This window comes from Solanum stenotomum, chromosome 2 (genome assembly GCF_019186545.1).
Source record: "Solanum stenotomum isolate F172 chromosome 2, ASM1918654v1, whole genome shotgun sequence".
In the NCBI taxonomy this organism is placed as follows: domain Eukaryota; kingdom Viridiplantae; phylum Streptophyta; class Magnoliopsida; order Solanales; family Solanaceae; genus Solanum; species Solanum stenotomum.
In genome coordinates this window covers 14585969-14606365 of record NC_064283.1, presented here as the reverse complement: position 1 = coordinate 14606365, position 20397 = coordinate 14585969, and the positions used below count along the sequence as shown (strand labels likewise).

Here is a 20397-nt window from a genome sequence, read left to right as displayed (position 1 = left end):
CGGCAACATTGAAAGATGCTAAGAATGGTCAAAACAGGGGTGGATCAAATTTAATCAAGAGCAAAATCATAACCATTAATGCATAAATGCATCTATGTTGGTTGGACTATTCAAAAATATTGCAGGGTCCAAAAGTAATAATGCATTTTTGGAAGATCTGACATGAGTGTGACAACATTTTTTTTAGATTCCAAATATATTGTACAACTCTAACCTGCAAAACCCTAATTTAAGAGTAAAATCCTACATCACTAATAGTACAAATTCAAAACAAAAGAAAAATAGAGGAGTATTTAGAAAGAAAATGAAAGGTAACCTTATAAAGTTGATGAAGAAGAGCCGGTGTGATTGTGAGAAGGAAAGGACTAGGAAAAGCACAAAAATGGATGATATCATCTTCCTTCTATGTTAATTTATACAACTCGTATAATCTCTTTTATTTAATGTTTTAAATATTGGTACATAATGTATATAGACGCATCTTAGTATAATATACATAGCGCAATCATAGGTAGAGATAACTCTTTACATTCCTTTATTTACTTTCAGGTTTTTTTGTATAGATTTATTTCATTTGGTCTGTGCTTGAATATAATTAATATAGAAAGATATTTAAAATGTTAAAAATATATACATTATCTCTACCTATGATTGTGCTATGTATATTATACTAAGATGCGTCTATATACATTATGTACCAATATTTAAAACATTAAATAAAAGGGATTAGACGAGCGTATAAATTAACATAGAAGGAAGATGATATCATCTCATTTTTGCGCTTTTCCTAGTCTTTTCTTTCTCACAATCGCACCGGCTCTTCTTCATCAACCTTATAAGGTTAGCTTTCATTTTCTTTTTAAATACTCCTCTATTTTTCTTTTGTTTTGAATTTGTACTATTATTGATGTAAGATTTTACTCTTAAATTAGGGTTTTGCAAGTTAGAGTTGTACAATATATTCGGAATCTCTGAAAAATGTTGCCGCACTCATGTCAGATCCTCCAAAAATGCATTATTACTTTTGGAGGGTCTGAAATGTACCCTGCAATATTTTTGAATAGTCCGACCAACATAGATGTATTTATGCATTAATGGTTATGATTTTGCTCTTGATTAAATTTGATCCACCCCTGTTTTGATCATTCTTAGCATCTTTCAATTTTCAATAGTTGGAAATATTTGCAGGCAGTGCTAAGTTAAGCTTGTTCTTTTTCCAAGTGTTGTGGATTGATGTTAATTGAAAAGGGTGTGTTATTTATTGTTTCATGCTTCTTAAATTACCTGCAAACTGGTTGTATATGCTAAATTGAGATGGAGGATAAAAAAGAAAATCATTGATTGGTAATGAAAACAATAGAAAACTAAATAACTAGTTATTTATTAAGAATTCCGATCGTTCTATTTTCCTACAGAAATAACATAAATAGCTGCCCATCCAAAAAAAAAACTAGTCGGCAGATGTATACTGTACATGTGATATATGTGTATTTGCTGATGAAAATGATCCCACATTGGACCGAGACTAGATTGTTGGACTCCTTATAAGGCTTGGACATTCCTCCTCCCTATTAGCTAATTTTTGGGTGAGTCCTAATTTGACAGTATTAGCTAGTAGATGTTACACATTTTTGGTTGAGCGGCCAAATGTGTAATTTACTCTTTCTTGCTAAGTTTGATAACATGGTAAAACTGCTGCTTGATTTCTTTCTTACACTTTTGTTCTATTAATGCATGTATTCTAGATCTGTTCTCATCAATATGTTTGTAAGTTGTGTCATTGTGTTTATTCCAATCAAGAGATCTTCTTATATTTCCAGGTAAAAGATTGGGGAGAACGGCCACCGGTATGGATGGTCATTGTCCTTTACCCGGAGATATTATGGTTGATATTCTATCAAGATTGCCAGTGGAATCACTCTTGAGTTTCAAATGTGTGTGCAAGCACTGGTTTTCTCTCATCAAAAGTACGAGTTTCAAAGAGAAGCATTTTCATCAGAAGAACAATTGTGCCCATCTCCTTGTTTGCGACTTTAAAGTAGCAATGGCAGAACACTTTTTCGTTAAGTCTGTTGAATTCTCCTTGCTCCCTAAAAAAATAGTTCCGGATGTGATCCCTAAACAAAAAGTTCTCCTTCACCTTCCGAGGGTTGCTAGTTTCAGTTGTGTTGCTGGCCCAGTTGATGGCTTATTCTTACTGTAGGAAAAAATTATTATGACGGTGTGCGCTTGGGTTTGTGGAATCCTGCCACCAGAGAGTTCCGTCCTCTACCTCCTGCGCCTTTTGAGATTGAGCACTTTTTCTCAGACCATTATCATCAATTTGGGTTGGGGTTTATGGATTTGAGATTATAAGGGACAGGACGATGACCCTCATGTCTCTGTTTGTGTCTATTCCTCATGCGACAACTCATGGAAGGACCTAGAATTCCCTTCCAGTTATACCTCAAGTTGGTCCTTTGACACCAGTTATCTCAATGGGGTTTATTATTGGCGTTCATTGCATGTAAATGAGATGTACAGGATTCACTCATTTGACATGGGCAGCGAACAGTTTGGGGAGATGCAACTCCCAGTTATTCCAAATGAACACTGGTGGATGGTTACATTGCGTGGCGACTCACTTGCAATGTTAGCCAGTGATAAGTCTATGACATCCATATATGAAATGAAACAAAAGGGAAGTTGGTCGAAAGTTCTTACAGTTCAACCTCCTATAGATCCTCATCGGCCTTACGACATCTGGGAGAACGATAAGATTATTTTCAAAATCAGAAAACCTTCTCAGCTGGTGCTATATGACCCTACAACAAGTGAAGTTGCAGATCTTGGAATTGATTTGGACCGTATTGGCTGTTGTGTTTTCAATTACAAGGAGAGCCTAGCTCTAATAAAGAGTGGAGATGAAACTCAGGACCAGGATAATGTTGTCAACCAAATTGATCACTTCTTCGATATCATACCAACTAATCGCAAGTCTCTGTTTACTGTTAGAGGTCCTCCTACCGGACGGTGAACTTAAATAATTGGGTTCTTGGTTTTTTCTACCAACTTTTGTTGTAATAGGAACCAAAAAGGTCGTTGAACGACTAGTGTTTACACTCTTGTGTACAAATAGCAGTGCTTTTGATCTCACCCCCTAAAAATTCCTTCAAAAACATCATCTCATGCCTTTTCAATCTTACTTTTCATATATTTCACATTGGCAAGAAAATTGCCATATAATTTCCTCAACTCTTTACAAATTCCTTTATTTACTTTCAGGTTTGTTTTATATAGAGTTATTTCATTTGGTCTGTGCTTGAATATAGTTAATATAGAATGATATTTAAAACGTTAAAAATATCTTATAAGCTAAAAGCCATAAGTTGAGAATATCAAATTTTGACTTTTAGCTTATTTTATATTTTTATGGCATAAAAATAAGTACTTGAAAACATATTTGGATTGACTTATTTTAAGTGTTTGAATAAATATAAAAATTGCTTATAAACCCTTAGTTTTAAGTCAATAACCATAAATTAGAATTTCTAATTTATTTTTACTTTTAATTTATAAGTCAAAACCCAAAAGTCAATACGTTAAAACCTTGGCTATGAAAAAAATCATGTTGTGAAGCACCACCCCTGAATGTGCCTTGCAGTATGCAATTTGAATTTAGACGGGCTCAAATATGGGCTTCGAAAAAAAAACACTTTTTATCTTTCACATAATCACACCAATTTAATAAAAAAGAGCTTGAAGCCAAAACTCTCCCTAAAATAACCTAATCCAAACACCCTGGAGTGGCAAACAAGTATAGTAACAAAGAAGGAAGGAGATACCATCCATCTCGTTTATGCATTCTTCATCACCTTTGTAAGGTTAGATTTCAATTTCTTTCTATAATACCTTTTATTTATTTGAATTTGGTGATGTAAGGTTTTGCTTCTAAATTATATCCTGCCCAATTTTGATCATTCTTGTGTACTCTTTTAAATTTCAACTTTTAGAAATACTTGCAAGAAGTGCCAACTTAAACTTGCTACATTTCCAAGTATTGTTGATTGTTGTTAATTGAAAGGGGTTGTTTAGTTGTTGATTAGAATTAATGCATTAATTAGTTATGCCGAGTTTGGTTATTCCATCTTCTGTCTTACATAAATAATACATATGTTTTCTTCTCAACTTATACATTTAAACCAGTAGTAAAATACTGTACTTGATGTGCTGATTTTAATAACTCACCAAATAACCGGACAGCCGTTTACTGCTTTATGGTCCGTAGATTACCTGCAAAATTGTTGTATATGCTAAGCTGAGATGTAAAGGAAAGAAAAAGGGAAATCATTGATTGGCTAATGAAAAGTCTAGAGAAGCATTACCAGTTCTTTACTAGTCTTGTATGAATTTCTATCTCTATGCTTTTCTATGGAAATTGACATTAACAGAAGGACTGCCATCCCTAAAACCGGCCTCTGTGCCTTCTGAGATTGATTCTAGTATTCTGAGATGAACCGGTACAGGGAGTTTACCCTTATGCCTATGTCTGCAAAATGGTTGCATATGCTAAGTTGTAGAGGTGTAGAACAAAAACAAAATCATTGATGGGCTAATGAAAATACTAGAAAACCAAATGACTAGTTATTTACTATGAATTCCCATGTTTTCATTTTCCTATGGAAATTAACATAAATAGCTGCTCATCCTAAAAAAAATAGTCGACAAATGTATACCATACATGTGTGTATTTATTGATGACAATGATCCTACATTGGACCAGGATGAGATCCTGCTTGAGCAACCTTCCTCCATATGAGCTAGGTTTTGGTGTGAGTCCTAATTTGACAGTATTGGCTAAGTTTGATCACACGGTAACATTGCTGCTTGATTTCTTTGTTGCACTTTTGTTTTACTAGTTTTTCGACACGTGCTTTGCACGTGATTACCAATTCAGAAAATATATGTTGTAGTAAATACTATTGCTTATTTAAGCGAATAATTGAATAATAAGTTTTGCAAAAAATAATATTGCAGTTTTTTTTGTGAACGTAATATGGATCATTATATATAGCTCTTATCTACGCGAACCTATGAAGATTGTCAATGAAAATTTTTATTAGTTAACTGCATATATTTATTTCAATTTGCTGAGGTTCAATCATGTAATTGGCCGTATCTCAATAACATTACCTTATAGACGATATTTGTTGTGTTTTCTTGTCATCTAACCAGATATGTTTGTACGTGTATTTCACGTTAAACTGTTCAAATGTCATATGAACATGTGAAGAGAACAACTACATTTTATTTTTTAGAACTAATTTTTATTTTATAAGTTTTAAATAATAAATGACGTTCTTGTTGTTGGCTCTCATACCTGACTTCTCAATTGACTGTGTAAATTAATAAAGCTAGTTATCTGACTGTCCATAGTTAACTGAGAAATGTTTCCTTTTTTTTTTTACAGGAAAAACTAAAAACTGAAATTAAAGAATATATTCTATCTGTGAAATCATATCTATAATCAACTGTTTATCTTACACCCAACAAAGATGTAGTTCATATACTTGTAAACAATTTTCAATTTATTCAATAAAACATGATTCGTCCAAGGAAAAATAACAACACTGTGTTATCACATATACAGAGGTTATATAATAATATGAAAAATATTGGTCAAAAATTAAGATAAGAAAAGATGCAAGATTCAGTCATTTGCCATGGGCAGCGAACAGTTTGGGGAGATGCAAGGCCCAGATATTCCAGGTAAACAATGGGTGAGGCTTACATCGCGTGGCGACTCGCTTGCAATGTTAGTCAGTGATAAGTGTATGACATGCATATATGAAATGAAACAAGAGGGAAGTTGGTCCAAAGTGTTTACTGTTCAACCTCGTATAGATGCTGCTCATTTGCCTAAAAATATTTGGGAGAATGATAAGATTGTTTTTGAACTGACAGAAACTTCACAGCTGGTGCTATATGACTCTACAACAAGTCAAGTTACAGATCTTGGAATTCAGCTAAGGCTTATTGGCTGTTGTGTTTTCAATTATCAGGAGAGCCTAGCTCAAATTACGAAAGGAAATGAGTCTCAAGAACCGGATAATACTGATCGAGCAAATGAAGTAGTACAACTTTTAGGTGGACGAATGATGTCAAGAATTGAAAGCCAATTTCCCCCCTTTGATCTTTCATTTTCTGTGTAATAGTACTAATTTATTAGCTAGCTAGATGAACCTATTACTATTGGGTTATTGGCTTCTACTCATTCATCATGTCCTATTTATACTTTGGTCATTGATAAGAACATAAAGTTTATTTGTTTCATAGTGTTTTGCTCACATTTGACTACTTGCTGAATTATTGTGCCAAATGTGTAATTTACTCTTTTTTTCTAATTGTAAAACTACTGCTTGATTTCTTTCTTACAGTTGTTCCATTAATGCATCTTTTCTAGATCTGTTCACATCAATATGTTTGTAAGTTGTGTCATTCTGTTTATTACAATCAAGAGATCGATATGCTTATATTTCCATGTAAAAGATTGGGGAGTAAACGGCCACCGGTATGGATGGTCATTGTCCTTTACCCGGAGATATTGTGGTTGATATTCTATCAAGATTGCCAGTTTGCGTTTCAAATGTGTGTGCAAGCAGTACTGGTTTTCTCTCATCAAAAGTGCGAGTTTCAAAGAGAAGCATTTTCATCAGAAGAACAATTGTGCCCGTCTCCTTCTTTAAAGTAGCAATGGCACAACACTTTTTTCTGTTTGGGGAGGTAGGGTTTTGCTGCCATTGTTTCTGTTTATGCTAATTCAATATTGGGTTAGTTAAACTTATCCTATTTCACATTGTAGTGGTGTTATGCATCACAGAGTAAGATTCACATTTCTCAGATACTATATTGGGGATAGGCATAGTAGACACAGTCATTACATGCAATGCTTCATGCTTTGCACTTGCAATATTGTGTTTTAATGTCTTGCTCCTTTTTTGTGCATTGCAGTGTGAATGTAACAGTTGGAGCAAAAGAAGAGTGGATGATGATGACCAGAATGCGCACTGTTGTTGACATATTCTGCCTGGGGTGTGGCTCAATTGTGAGCTTTCTCTTCACCAAAGATCTGATTTTTATCTCTCTTTTTCTGATCTTTAGTTACCCTGATATTCTTACTGTCAACTCTCAACTAATTCCCAGGAATCCACACATGACAAGACCCAAAAGTACAAGGAAGGGAAATGCATTCTTGAGAGGTATTTAGTGTGCTTTCATGTTTTAATATGGCATCTTGGTATTCCAAGAGTCGAATTGTAACATCTCGCAACTAGAAAGAACTAGAAGGAAGTATAAGGAAATCTAGAAAATTTTAAGTAAGTTAGAGTGAGTTTTTGGTCAACTTCAAACAACCACAACTCCTAGATCAGGATGATTTTGGTGTATTTCTAAATATGGTTGGAAAGCTCTTGGAATGATCTTTCCAACGCCGCCAAGTTTGTGCGATTCCGAGTTCATATGAGCGAGTTATGCCCTTTGGAAGTTGGGCTGTCCGAATAAGGAAATGCCCAATCCGGATTTTTGAAGGGTAGTTTGGTCTTTTCCTTACCCAATTAATTAAATCCGTTTTTAATAAAATAGTTGGGGTCAAAACTGAGTTAGTTCAGTTTACACTTTTGAGAAATAGTGTTAGGGCTTTTGAAGAAAGAATGCAAGAGAAAGGAGAGGAGGAAAATCAAGATTCGCCTCGATTTTGGTTGCGGATTCACCAAGGAATTGACCCTACAAGGTATGTGAGTCTCTCATAGCGTTGGGTTCATTCACCCACGCGCCAAACATGTTTAGTTCAGCGAAATTTGTCCTAAAAGAGTTTGAAAGTTGATGTTCTTGACATGAATTCTTGAATTTGAATGTTGTTCTTGAATTGGGATGAATTAAGAAGTTTCTGAATTCGTTACGTCGCATTATAGAGTCGTTTCGAGTTAGGTTCTTAGGTACATTTGTTGGGTATCTGTATCTAAAGGTAATTTGAGAAAAACAACTGAGGTTGGGTGACTTAGGGCTGGAAAACGAAGAAGCCATTTCGTCGGACGAAATTTGAGTGTGGGAGCGCGTCGCGCGACCTGTTCCCAGAATTGAAAGTTTCAGCTTCGCTTCACCGAGCTGACACGAGGTGTTCTGCATCAAAAGACGTTTTCAGAACCAAAATTTAATTATGCCTCCGCGTCGCGGACCCACCTTCAAATCTTGATTTTTGGTCTTTTCTCATGTTTAGCTATCTAAATCATTCCTAAATAACATGAGATCTTTCCAAACACCAATCATAATCCTTGAATCCATAATTCAATTCAAGGATCAATTAAGAGTCAAATCAAGAGCAGTTAAGATCAAAGTCAAGAGTCAAGTAAGGGAAGTTCATTTCAAGTTTTCAGAAGTCTTTTACAAACGTTTTAACTTTGTTTTAAGACTTAAGTTTTGAAGTTGAGTAAAGAAATAAAGCAAAATTCATTTTCTTTTGAAATAATATATGAGAACTAAGAATTCCCAAGAGTAAATGTTTTCACATTTAAGATGAGAGGAAACTGAGATTTCCAAAAGAGTTTTGAAAGCAAAAGGGAACATTGATTCCAGGAGAGCTTTTTAAGCTAAGTTTGAGCAATTATCTCAAACCAGAGAAGAAGTTGTTTTAAAAACATACGAGCTAAGTATATTTTGGGAGTAGTATTGAGCACTGATATGGGGACACGAGTTCATATTAACTCAAGCCCCCATAAACCATGTAGCCATCATGGGCAGAAAAATGATCATACTTTTTATGTCACGCCCCGAGCCTACACCCTGGGCAGGACCGACACCCGGAGACAATTTCTGGCCCCAAGCAAACCCTTGGCCTGGCTTTCTTAACTCAGCGGAAACCTAACTCAACAGAACAATTCAATGCAAATGCAAGGTTACACAACAACTTAACTTATAAAAATCTGGCCACAAGGGCAACTCGAATCTCAAAATAGGATATTTACATATATACATAGATGAGAGACTCAAAAACTAACTGACTGACTGTCTATGAAGCCTCTAAAATACTAAGATGGATATTGGGACAGACCCCGCAACACCCTAATAAAACAAAACTAAGAACACAAAATAATTGAGTCCTCCGGAATGCAAGGAGGCTCACCATTGACTCTGGAGTGCTCAGCTGGATCAACGACGTGCTGGATGCTGATCCTGAGTACCTATGTCTGAATCATAATAAGATGCAGGCCAACTGGCATCAGTACATGGAATGTACGAGTATGCGAGCTGGAAAACTAAGTAGCATAGGCTAGAAGGAAATCTGGAAGAAACTGAATAGCTTACCTGACTCAGCTCAACTCAACCTGACTGACTTCTTTCAATATAAGGCAATTTTAAAACAAGTCTGATATAAAGAAAGACTGCTTAAAACATGCTATAAACTCTGTGTGTATACAAAGATACAATACGCCTAAGATGTATATAGAAATACAATTGAACTGATGTATATAAAAATATAATACTTTCTGTGTATGAAAATACAATAACTGCTCTGGGAGTTTCTCTAACCGACAACCATCACATAAGAGCTATAGTGATGATACAGCGATCAACCTCACGCTGCCAGAGCATCCTATACCCGGCCAAAGGTATAAGACTTGAACTGCCTAATGGATCCACTAGTCTATCTGGAAAAGGATTCATCTAAAAAGTATGATCCTTTTCTAACCATGGTGGCTAACATGGTTTTATGGGGGCTATGGGTTCTTTGAACGCTCCCCCAATTCGATGCTCGATACTACTCCCAAAAAGTACTGGCTCTTATGTTTTTAAAACATATGTCTTCCTACTGATTTGAGATAATTACTCAAAAACTAGCCCGAAAGCTCTTTGGAAATCTCAGTTTCCAACCTTGTCTAAATGTAAAAACATTTCTTTAAAACTTCTTTGGGAATACATAGTTCCCTGATAACCTTGAGAAATGAACTCAACTTTATGTTCTTGACTTAGCTTGAAACTTGAGACTCTTCACTTGGCTTGAATTCTATACTCTTTACTCGACTTGAAACTTGAGTCTTAAAATGAAGTTAAAACGTTCAATAAAGACTCTTGAAAAGCTTTAGAGACTTGCTTGAACTTACTTCTTAACTTTGCTTGACTTGACTCTAACTTCATCTTAACTTGATACTAACTCGCCTTGAATTGGATTATGGATTCAAGGTGTATGATCACACGTATTTGGATGAGTTCTTGACATTTAGAAGTACCTTGGAGTGTTGGAAACAACTAGGAAACATAGATATAATACCAAGGAACATGCATGAGAAAGTATGAAAAGAATGGGGGAACTTGGCGTCCTTGGCGCTCTGCAAGGCGCGGAGCGCCAGGCCTTGAAGCTCAGAAGGCCAGTTGAGGCGCTCTGTAGGGCGCGGCGCCCCAAGGGGTGAAGTTCAGAACACTTCTTGGGGCGCTCTGCAAGGCGCGACGCGCCACCCCTTTTCCCCGACAACTTCGACTTTTCTCCTTCCTTTCTCCAACTCTAAACCTTCTAAACTCCAAGGTTTCCAACCCCAAACATTTAGAATCATAAATCCCTCAACATACAATAGATTTCAACCCAAAACACAACCGGAAACATGCCCAAATCAACAAGGGACTTCAACAACACAATCAACAACATCAACAACACAACCAACAACTTCAACAACACAACCAATCTTTTCTCAATAATAAAAAAATGAGTTTGGTGTGTGGGGGAAAGGATCAACCCAACACTAAGAACTCACATACCTAGTAGGGATCACCCCCGATGATATCCATGACGATCTTTGACGGAAACTTGTTTGATCTCCTCTTTCTTCTCTTTTTCTCCTTTTCTTCTCCTCTTCACTCACAAGCCCTAGCTTTCACTCTTTAAAATGGGACAAAATGATCCAAAAATCAGCCTAACACAACAATATAACCCCAAAAGAAAAAGCTAGGGAAAAGACCAAAATGCCCTTAAAATTTCCGGACGGATTCCCTGCCAACTGCCCAACTTTCAAAGGGCATAACTCGCTCATACGAACTCGGAATCAAGCAAACTCGGTGGCGTTGGAAAGATCATTCCACAAGATTCACAATCATAACTGGAACTACTCCTAACTCATCCTGATCTAGGAGTTATGACTGCTCAAAGTTGGCCAAAACTCACTGATTTCTACACTTAACCAATTTCCCAGATTTTTGAATTCCTTCCAAAAATGATTATTTCCGATTTTTAAGCCTCTTTATAGTTATTTCAACTTACCGGATGTTACAATATCTCCCCCTTGGGAACATTTGTCCTCGAATGAGGTTACTTACTAGGCTAAGGGTGTAACATCAACTCAACCACCCAATAAGCAATTATGCAAACACAACAACAACAACAACAACAACATGCTCATTATATTTTAAAGAGCACTAAGAAGGAAATTAGTACCTTGGTCTGCATTTCCTCCGGATTCAAAGAGATATGGGTATCTCTTTTTCATGTCCTCTTCGGCTTCCCAAGTAGCTTCCTCAACAAATTGGTTCCTCCATAGGACCTTGACTGAGGCTACATCTTTCGTTCTCAATCTACGAACTTGACAATCTAAAACCTGAACAGGAACCTCCTCATAAGATAAGCTATCCTTGAACCTAACACTTTCAATCGGCAGGATCAATGAAGGATCGCCTATGCACTTCTTCAACATGGAGATGTGAAAAATCGGGTGAACCACTGCTAGTTCCTGTGGTAACTCCAACTCATAAGCAACATTGCCAATTCTCTTGGCTATGCGGTAAGGTCCAATATACCGGGGACTAAGTTTTCCCTTTTTACCAAACCTCAAAACCGCTTTCATGGGTGAAACTTTCAAATATACCCAATCGTCTACTTCAAACTCTAACGCCCTTCTCCTAACATCAGTGTAGGATTTCTGACGACTCTGTGCCATTTTCAACCTCTCTTGAATCACTTTCACCTTCTCCATAGCTTGGTGAACTAAATCTGGTCCTATCAACTGTGCTTCACCAACTTCAAACCATCCAATAGGAGATCTACATCTTCTCCCATAAAGAGCTTCATATGGAGCAATCTGGATGTTTTATTTAAAAATATATATGAAAGGAAAAAATGACTAGATTTTTGAAAAATCCGATTAACTTATGGTTTAAGAAAAAATCAAATTTTCCGAAAGGATAGAGTCGCCACTTAATTTTTGGTAAAAAATCAAGAAAAAATACGTAAGGTTTTCAAAAAATTCAAACAGATAAAATCAATTGAAAATGAGCTCGAAGTTCAATGTACATTCCGAGAAGGTGTTAGGCCCTCGGAATGCCCGCTAACTTGCGGTTGACCGGCGATTTGACTAAAAATGATTTTGACTAATTTTGAAATTTTAACTTAAGTAAAATAATTCATTTATTTTAACTAATTGTTTTTTAAAAAATTTAACTAAGTAAAGAACTCATGACTTTGACTAATTTTGAAAGTTTAATGAAGTAAAAGAACTCAATTATTTTAACTAATTCTGAAATTTTAACTAAATAAAAGAACTCATTTATTTTAACTTATTTTGGAAAATTTAACTAAGTAAAAACTCATTTATTTTAACTTATTATTTTATTACTACTACTATTTCTATCATTTTCTTATCTTAAGGGGGAACGAACTAAAGGAAAATTTTCTAAAGGGAAATAGTTCCTAAAATGTCAACAAGACTAATTTTTAAAAAAAAAAAAAAAAAGTAATAAAATATATATACTTTAATTCGAAAATAAAATGGAATGACCATTCTTGGGGAATTTAATTAAATTAAATTATAAGATAATTAGAGTGTTAGTTAAATACAATAAAATGAGTAAGAGAGGGAAAGGGAATATCAAATTAGAGGCCCAAATCCTCCAAATCTTGCGCCTGCTGAAATTTTCTTAGGCTTTTGGCCCCATTTGCCTCCAAGAAATATGTGTATACACTTTAGGTATACCCTTGTATACGAGCCGCATCCAACCCATTTTGAGTTTTCAAAACCTGTATTTTGTTTGCCCTTCGTATTTTTGCACTTCTCAATCTGTATTTTCGCGTTTTAACCTGTATATCATGTGTACGATTGCTGTATAGCAGTGTATACTGCTGTATACAGCAGGTATACAGCTCTCTTTTGAGCTTTAGGAGGCTTGCAAATTAAATTTCCAGTCCACGTTCATCGACCTCAACCTGTACATCGGTCTCACAACTTGCCAAAGGGGCTGACTCGATGAAGAGAGGATATTGGGGGCCTTTACGGCCCACCTGGAATGCCTAAGGGGAAAAGCCTAAGTCCCAAGGGCTCGTCAATAGATCACATGCATCACAACAAAAAGAAAAAAAAATGAGTAACATACAATCTAATCTCAGTAAATAGTGAAAGGAGTAGACCAAATTTTATATATATATATATATAATGAAACAATGACCCAAGCAAACCAACACATAATCCCATAAAGGATATTATGGATAAATACATTGACAGCTAATCCATTTTTAAAGGGAATGATTAAGAAAATCACGACCGTTTCCCACAAACATCTCAATATTACCATTTAACAACATTCTCACAAATAGAGGAAAAAAGGAATAGCAAATCACCATCAATTAATTTGACAACCAAAGGCACAAATGACAACATGCTTCTAAGATAATTGCATTTAGCTAAGGAAATAAGACAAGGACACAGAATAACTAATTTATGTTGGCATGCTCACTGGACTTGTAACTTAACAAAATAAATAAATAAAAAAAACAAGCAAGTTTTATACTATTATATCTTGGAACAAAATAAGAACAAATATAGAATAATCATGGCAACATTACTGCAAATGGCTCTTGTATCAACAAGCTAAGGAAAATCTAACTTAAACGCCCCACTTAAAGAAAATAACGAATTATCAAGTTAATCGCTATTGATTTTAATCTTTAAGACGTTGACCAAACTAAGCAAAGAAAAGAAGAGTATTGAAGGAGCCATGTATCAATTTTTACAAGCACAGAAGAATACTAAAACAATATAAGCAAGCAAAGCCGAGAGGATGGCTACACATTCACAATAGTGCATATTTGCAATTTATCGAAAATAAGCTAGAAATTGATATCAAAACAGGCAAAGGAGGCAGATTCATTGCGAACGAAAACAACATGAAAGATAACAAAGGGAAGACATTAAGATTGTTAACAGTAAGGTTTAGAGATGCAAAGTACTAACAAGCGGACTAAGGTCCTCTTAAGAGCGGGAGGTACGAATGAGCAAATAAAACGGTAAAACAATCAACTCATATGACTTACATGGATTTAAGCAACACGAAGAGAAAACAACATGTGTACGCATATATATCAGAAGATCGAAATCATCTATAGAAGATGACTTCAATTTTCGAGATTGAACCATGACTTTTACAGCCTATCAATCGAGATAATAACGAAATAAGCATATTCTAACGATGAGAACATTAACTCAGGAAGAGGGGAAAACACCAAGCTTTCAATGAAAAACGAAAACAAATAACAACCATGGACTTTCAGGCAGATTCCATCACTGTTTAGCAACCAATAAAGGGGTCAAAACGCCCAGATGCTAATATGTAAATAGCTTCATGTTGTTAAGAACAACCCATTACGAGCAAGAGGTACTTGAAGCGAGATGGGTATTACCTTTAAGGGTGCAGCGAACGGGGACAACGAGTTAGCAGTTGCGATCCTTCCACCACGAAAATGAAACCACGAACAACGATCCGAACGGAAGTCCAAACTCAAACGAACTACTAGTCTTCTCGAAAACAGGGATCGAAGAACTTTCTGTTTTCTAGCTCCCCTTTTTTTGCTTAAGTTACTCTCTATTTTTTCAGCTAGAAAGATCCAATCTAAAAGATTTCCAACTAAAAAAAATCCTCCCTCTACAAATGAACAAAGATATAATTATATTGGGGAAGTTTAGGGTAGATTTTTGGGGGGAATTCGGGTGAAATTTTTACCATTCAAAATTCAAAATCCAAAAATTCTTTCACCAAATCGGAACGACACACTTTTCCTCTGAGATTTCAACCCATTCCGTAAGAGGAAAGGGGAGAAACGCGTGCTTGTACCACTGCTACGATATTAATAATCGAAAGGGACGTTGGAGTTGAATGTTAACGTTTGGGGGGGGGGGGGGGGGGGNCTTTCTGGGTTTCTTCGTGAATATTGAAGGAAACATTGGGGCTGAATGTTGTTGTTAACGTGGGTTTGGGCCGGGTTAAAGGGGGAACTGGGCTGGGATTGGATTATTTGTTGTAATGTTGTTTGGGCCGTTTTTTTCTGGGAATTGTACGCTGGATTTTGGGAGGAAAAGGGGGGTGGGGTCGGTTGGTGTTGTTGTACGAGTATATTTGCTGGGCATTTGGTTGAATGGGTATTGTTGTATTGTATTGAATTAGAAAAAATTGGTGGGCCAGGGATTAATTGAATTGGTCGGTTGGAATTACATTGTAAAGGCCCAAAGTTGGTCTATTAAATGAGTTGAAGATAAAATCTAATTGGCTAGATTTGGACTAGGCTATGGCCATATGAATTTAAATGATGGTCAATTGGAAATTACAGATGTAGCCAAACATAATTAATTAGGACAAGTTCGACTACTAATTAAATAAGACAAATCAATATTAATTAATTAACGAGCTTCTTAATCTTAACGAAATAAAACAACTAACTCAATTATAAACTAATTAATTTAACAGTATAAACGACTAAATAACTAAATATTTAAATAAAAGCTAAAATCCCTTTGAGACAATTTTCGAACATTCATAAAATATACTAATTAGACACATAATTATATAATAATTAACTTGATTATAAACTAATTAACTCGAAATATAAGCTATTAATTAATTTAAACTAAATAGCCAAATATTTAAATAAAACTAAAATCCTTTTGAGACAATTTTTGAACATTCATAAAATATACTAATTAGACACATAATTATATAAAAATTCATTTAATTATAAACTAATTAACTCAAAATATAAGCTATTAATTAATTTAAACCAAATAGCCAAATATTTAAATAAAACCAAAATCCTTTTGAGACAATTTTCGAATGTTCCTAAAATATATCAATTATATATATAGACATGTAAAATATAAGTATTGTCTAAAAGTTATAATAAGTGACATAATTTATTTAAAATAACTCGCAAACTATTTTTGAAATTTATAAAACCAATTATTTAGATCGTTTAAAATGAAAGAAGCTCGATGATTAATTTATATTGGGGACGATCAAAATTGGGTGTCAACACTGGATACTAGAGTGATAACTGTTGTTGTAGGCAAACTCAATGAGAGGTAGGTGATCATCCCAACTCCCTTTGAAATCGATTACACAAGCCCTCAACATATCTTCTAGAGTCTGAATAGTACGCTCTGCTTACCCATCAGTCTGAGGATGAAAGGCAGTACTTAATTTCACCTTTGAACCTAAGCCTTTCTGAAAAGATTTCCAGAACTATGCAGTAAACTGTGCACCTCTATCTGAAATAATGGAGATTGGCACTCCATGAAGTCTCACTATCTCATGAATATATAACTTAGCATAATCTTCTGCTGAATGGGTAGTCTTTACCGGTAGAAAATAAGCTGACTTTGTCATTCGGTCGACAATCACCCAAATAGAGTCATGTTGTCTGCGAGACTTTGGCAACCCTGTGATGAAATCCATGTTGATCATCTCCCACTTCCATTCTGGAAGTTCTATCTTCTAAGCCAAACCAACGGGACTTTGGTGTTCAACTTTCACTTGTTGGCAATTTGGACACTTAGCAACAAACTCTGCAATGCCCTTCTTCATGCCATTCCACCAATAAACTTCTCTCAAGTCACGATACATCATTGTGGAACCCGGATGAATGGAATATCTGGAGCTATGAGCTTTTTCTATAATACTCTCTTGGAGTCCATCCACCCTAGGTACACACAATCTACCTTGATATCTCAAAACACCATCTCCCCCTTGTTCAAAAGCTAATACCCTTTGCTTTTGAACATTTGCCTTCAACTCAAGCAAAATGGGATCTTGATCTTGTTTCTCTTTCACTTCTGAAACTAGTGATGACTCGACCCCATTCGCCATAACTATTCCTCCTTCTGCGGAATCTGTAAGTCTGACTCTCAGGCATGCCAGTCTATGTACATCTTTTGCTAACTCTCTCCTTCCTTCTTCAATATGGGCGGTGCTACCCATAGACAACCTGCTCAAAGAATCAGCAACAACATTAGCCTTACCTGGGTGGTAAAGAACACTCAGGTTATAGTCCTTGGGTAATTCTAACCACCTTCTCTGTCTGAGATTAAGCTCTTTCTAAGTAAGCACATATTGAAGGCTCTTGTGATCAGTGAATATGTCGACATGCACACCATACAAGTAATGACTCCATATCTTCAAAGCAAATACTACAATAGCCAACTCTAAGTCATGGGTTGGGTAGTTCTTCTCATGAACCTTCAATTGTCTGGAGGCATAAGCTATAACCTTGTCATTCTGCATTAAGACACAACCCAAACCAATTCTATATGCATCACAATATACCACAAAACCTTGAGTACCTTCTGGTAACGTCAATACTAGAGCTGTAATCAACCTCTTTTTCAATTCCTGAAAGCTGTTCTCAGAAGCTTCAGACCATTGAAATTTCACCGTCTTCTGAGTCAACTTGGTCAAATAAGATGCAATAGACGAGAACTCCTCAACAAACCTTCTATAATAGCCAGTTAAACCCAAGAAACTCCTAATTTCAGTTGGAGATGTGGGTCTAGGCCAATTCTGCACTGCCTCAATTTTCTGAGTATCAACTTTAATTCCATCACCGGACACAATGTGGCCTAGGAACGCCACAGACTTAAGCCAAAACTCACACTTAGAGAACTTGGCATACAACTCCTTGTCTTTCAAAGTCTGAAGAACTGTTCTAAGATGACTAGCATGATGTTTTTCATTCCTTGAATAGACTAGTATGTCATCAATGAAGATGATAACAAATGTATCTAAATAAGGTTTGAAGACTCTATTCATCAAGTCCATAAAAGTTGCCGGTGCATTGGTCAAACCAAAAGACATGACCAAAAACTCATAATGACCGTATCGGGTCCTGAAAGTTGTCTTTGGAATATCACATTCCCTTACTCTTAACTGGTGATAGCCTGATTTGAGGTCAATCTTTGAAAAACAAGTGGCACCCTGAAGCTGATCGAAAAGATCATCAATCCTCAGAAGAGGGTACTTGTTCTTGATGGTAACCTTGTTCAACTGGTGGTAATCTATACACATCCTAAGGGAACCATCTTTCTTCCTCACAAACAAGACCGGAGCACCCCAAGGTAAGACACTCGGTCGAATGAAACCCTTATCTAGGAGATCTTTCAACTGTTTTTTCAACTCTGTTGGTGCCATTCTATATGGCGGAATAGAGATAGGACGAGTATCTGGAATGAGATCTATGCCAAAATCTATTTCTCTCTCAGGAGGAATTCCGGGTAGATCATCAGGAAACACTTCTGAAAACTCTCTTACTATAGGAACTGACTAAAAAGGAGGTATCTCAACACTAGAGTCATTAACTCGAACTAAGTGATAGATACAACCCTTTGAAACTAACTTTCTTTCCTTAAGGTACGAAATGAAACGACCCTTAGGCACTACTGAACTACTACTCCACTCTAAGACTGGCTCATTCGAAAACTGAAACTTGACCACTCGAGTTCTACAGTCTAGTGATGCATAACAGGCATAAAGCTAATCCATACCTAGAATGACATCGAAATCTACCATGTCTAACTCAACCAAATCAGCCATGGTGCTCTTGTGATTGATAGAAATAGGACAATCACGATAAACTCTTTCTGCTAGAATAGACTCCCCAATAGGTGCAGAAACACAAAAGGGTTCACAAAGTCTTTCAGGAAGAACCTCAAACTTATTTGCAACATAAGGAGTTACAAAAGATAAACTTGCTCTTGGGTCTAGCAAAGCATATACATCAAAAGCAAAGACTTTGATCATACCAGTGATAACATTCGGAGAATTCTCTTGCTCATGGCGACTGGTGATTGCATAAAGGCAGTTTGCTCCTCCGCGGGTACTAGATGTAGCTCCTCTAGGTGCCGTCCTGTCTGGGGGAGCAACTAAAAAAGATTGTTATCTATTGCCCCCATTACCCTGCCTATTCTTTGGACACTCTCGCATGAAATGTCCATTCTGACCACACTTGAAACAACCAATGGAGCCCTCTCGACAAATACCTGAGTGGTTCCTACCACACTTGGCGCAGGCAGGAGGCTTACTACTCCCTTGCGCCACACTACTTGAAGATTGTGCTGGTCTAGCCTTGAAGTCCTTCGAATTCTGGCCATTAAATTCACCCCTATATCGGGGTGCAGGTGCTCTAGTAGATGATGGAGCGGGTCCCTTTTGCCTTTGCTAAAAGGAGGAATGGTTTGAATTACCTTTCTGCTGCCCGGACTCGCTACCGGTCTTAGCTCTCTTATTTCTGAACTCTTCTCTGTCTCTCAGCTTCTCTTCCTCAGCCTGTTGCACGTAGACCATCAACCTTGATATGTCCATGTCTCCGATAAGCATTGCAGCCCTACCTTCCTTACTTGACAACCGAGACAGCCCAACAACAAACAAACTCATTTTATTCCTCATGTCTGTAACCATCTCCGGAGCATAGCGGGATAGTTGTGTGAACTTCAGACTGTACTCATGAACACTCAAAGACTCCTGCTTAAGTGTGAGGAACTCACGTACCTTAGCCTCTTTCAATTCTCGAGGAAAGAAATGCCCCAAGAAAGATTCCTCAAAACAGGCCCAACTCACAAGTGGTGCATTCTCACCTCTACCCCTTTTCCATTGGTCGAACCATGTTCTAGGAACATCCTTTAATTGATACGCAGCTAGTTCAACCCGCTCAGTATCTGCCACATGCATCACATCAAAAATTTTCTTCAGCTCCTCAATGAAGTTCTCTGGATCCTCAGTAGTGCTCGAACCCATGAAATTCGGAGGATTCATCCCAAAGAACTCACGGATCCTAGAAGTGTCAGCTCCTTCCTATCAAGCTCCCCTTTGCTGACCAATCTGATTAGTTATAACTTGACTCAGAATTCTAATTACCTCTCTGAACTCGGCATTAGAAACTTCCCCTTGTGGTTGTGCTCCCGGGGCATAAGGGAACTCTTGCTCATCAACATAATGTCTAGGAAAACGCCCTCTGCCAACTCTTCGTGGGCATGATTATTTGAAACACGCGCAAGTACGGATTAAAAGAAACTCTTTAGAGATAAACTCTAATGCACGAGTTGAGTGTGAAAGAAATGAGAGATCTTC

General features: G+C 36.6%; 3 protein-coding genes and 1 pseudogene across 3 annotated transcripts in view; 3 read left to right on the top strand and 1 right to left on the bottom strand.

Moving 5' to 3' along the window:
* The window catches only part of LOC125855112 (probable inactive ATP-dependent zinc metalloprotease FTSHI 4, chloroplastic), a 460535-nt gene that overhangs the window by 317266 nt on the left and 122872 nt on the right, over positions 1-20397 (bottom strand). The gene's annotated exons all lie outside the window — the stretch shown is intronic.
* Positions 1-20397, top strand: part of LOC125855122 (putative F-box protein At3g10430) — an 89655-nt gene that overhangs the window by 576 nt on the left and 68682 nt on the right. The window lies entirely within an intron of this gene.
* On the top strand, positions 1825-3192 carry LOC125855133 (uncharacterized). The gene has a single exon (XM_049534815.1). The coding sequence runs from the start codon at positions 2516-2518 to the stop codon at positions 3014-3016; it is 501 nt and encodes a 166-aa protein (XP_049390772.1). The 5' UTR covers positions 1825-2515; the 3' UTR covers positions 3017-3192.
* The window catches only part of LOC125855712 (uncharacterized), a 34612-nt pseudogene continuing 20767 nt past the window's right edge, over positions 6553-20397 (top strand).

What these genes read in the sequence shown, in the direction of transcription:
- LOC125855133 (XM_049534815.1), top strand. Translation starts at nt 2,516, where the DNA reads ATGTACAGGATTCACTCATTTGACATGGGCAGCGAACAGTTTGGGGAG.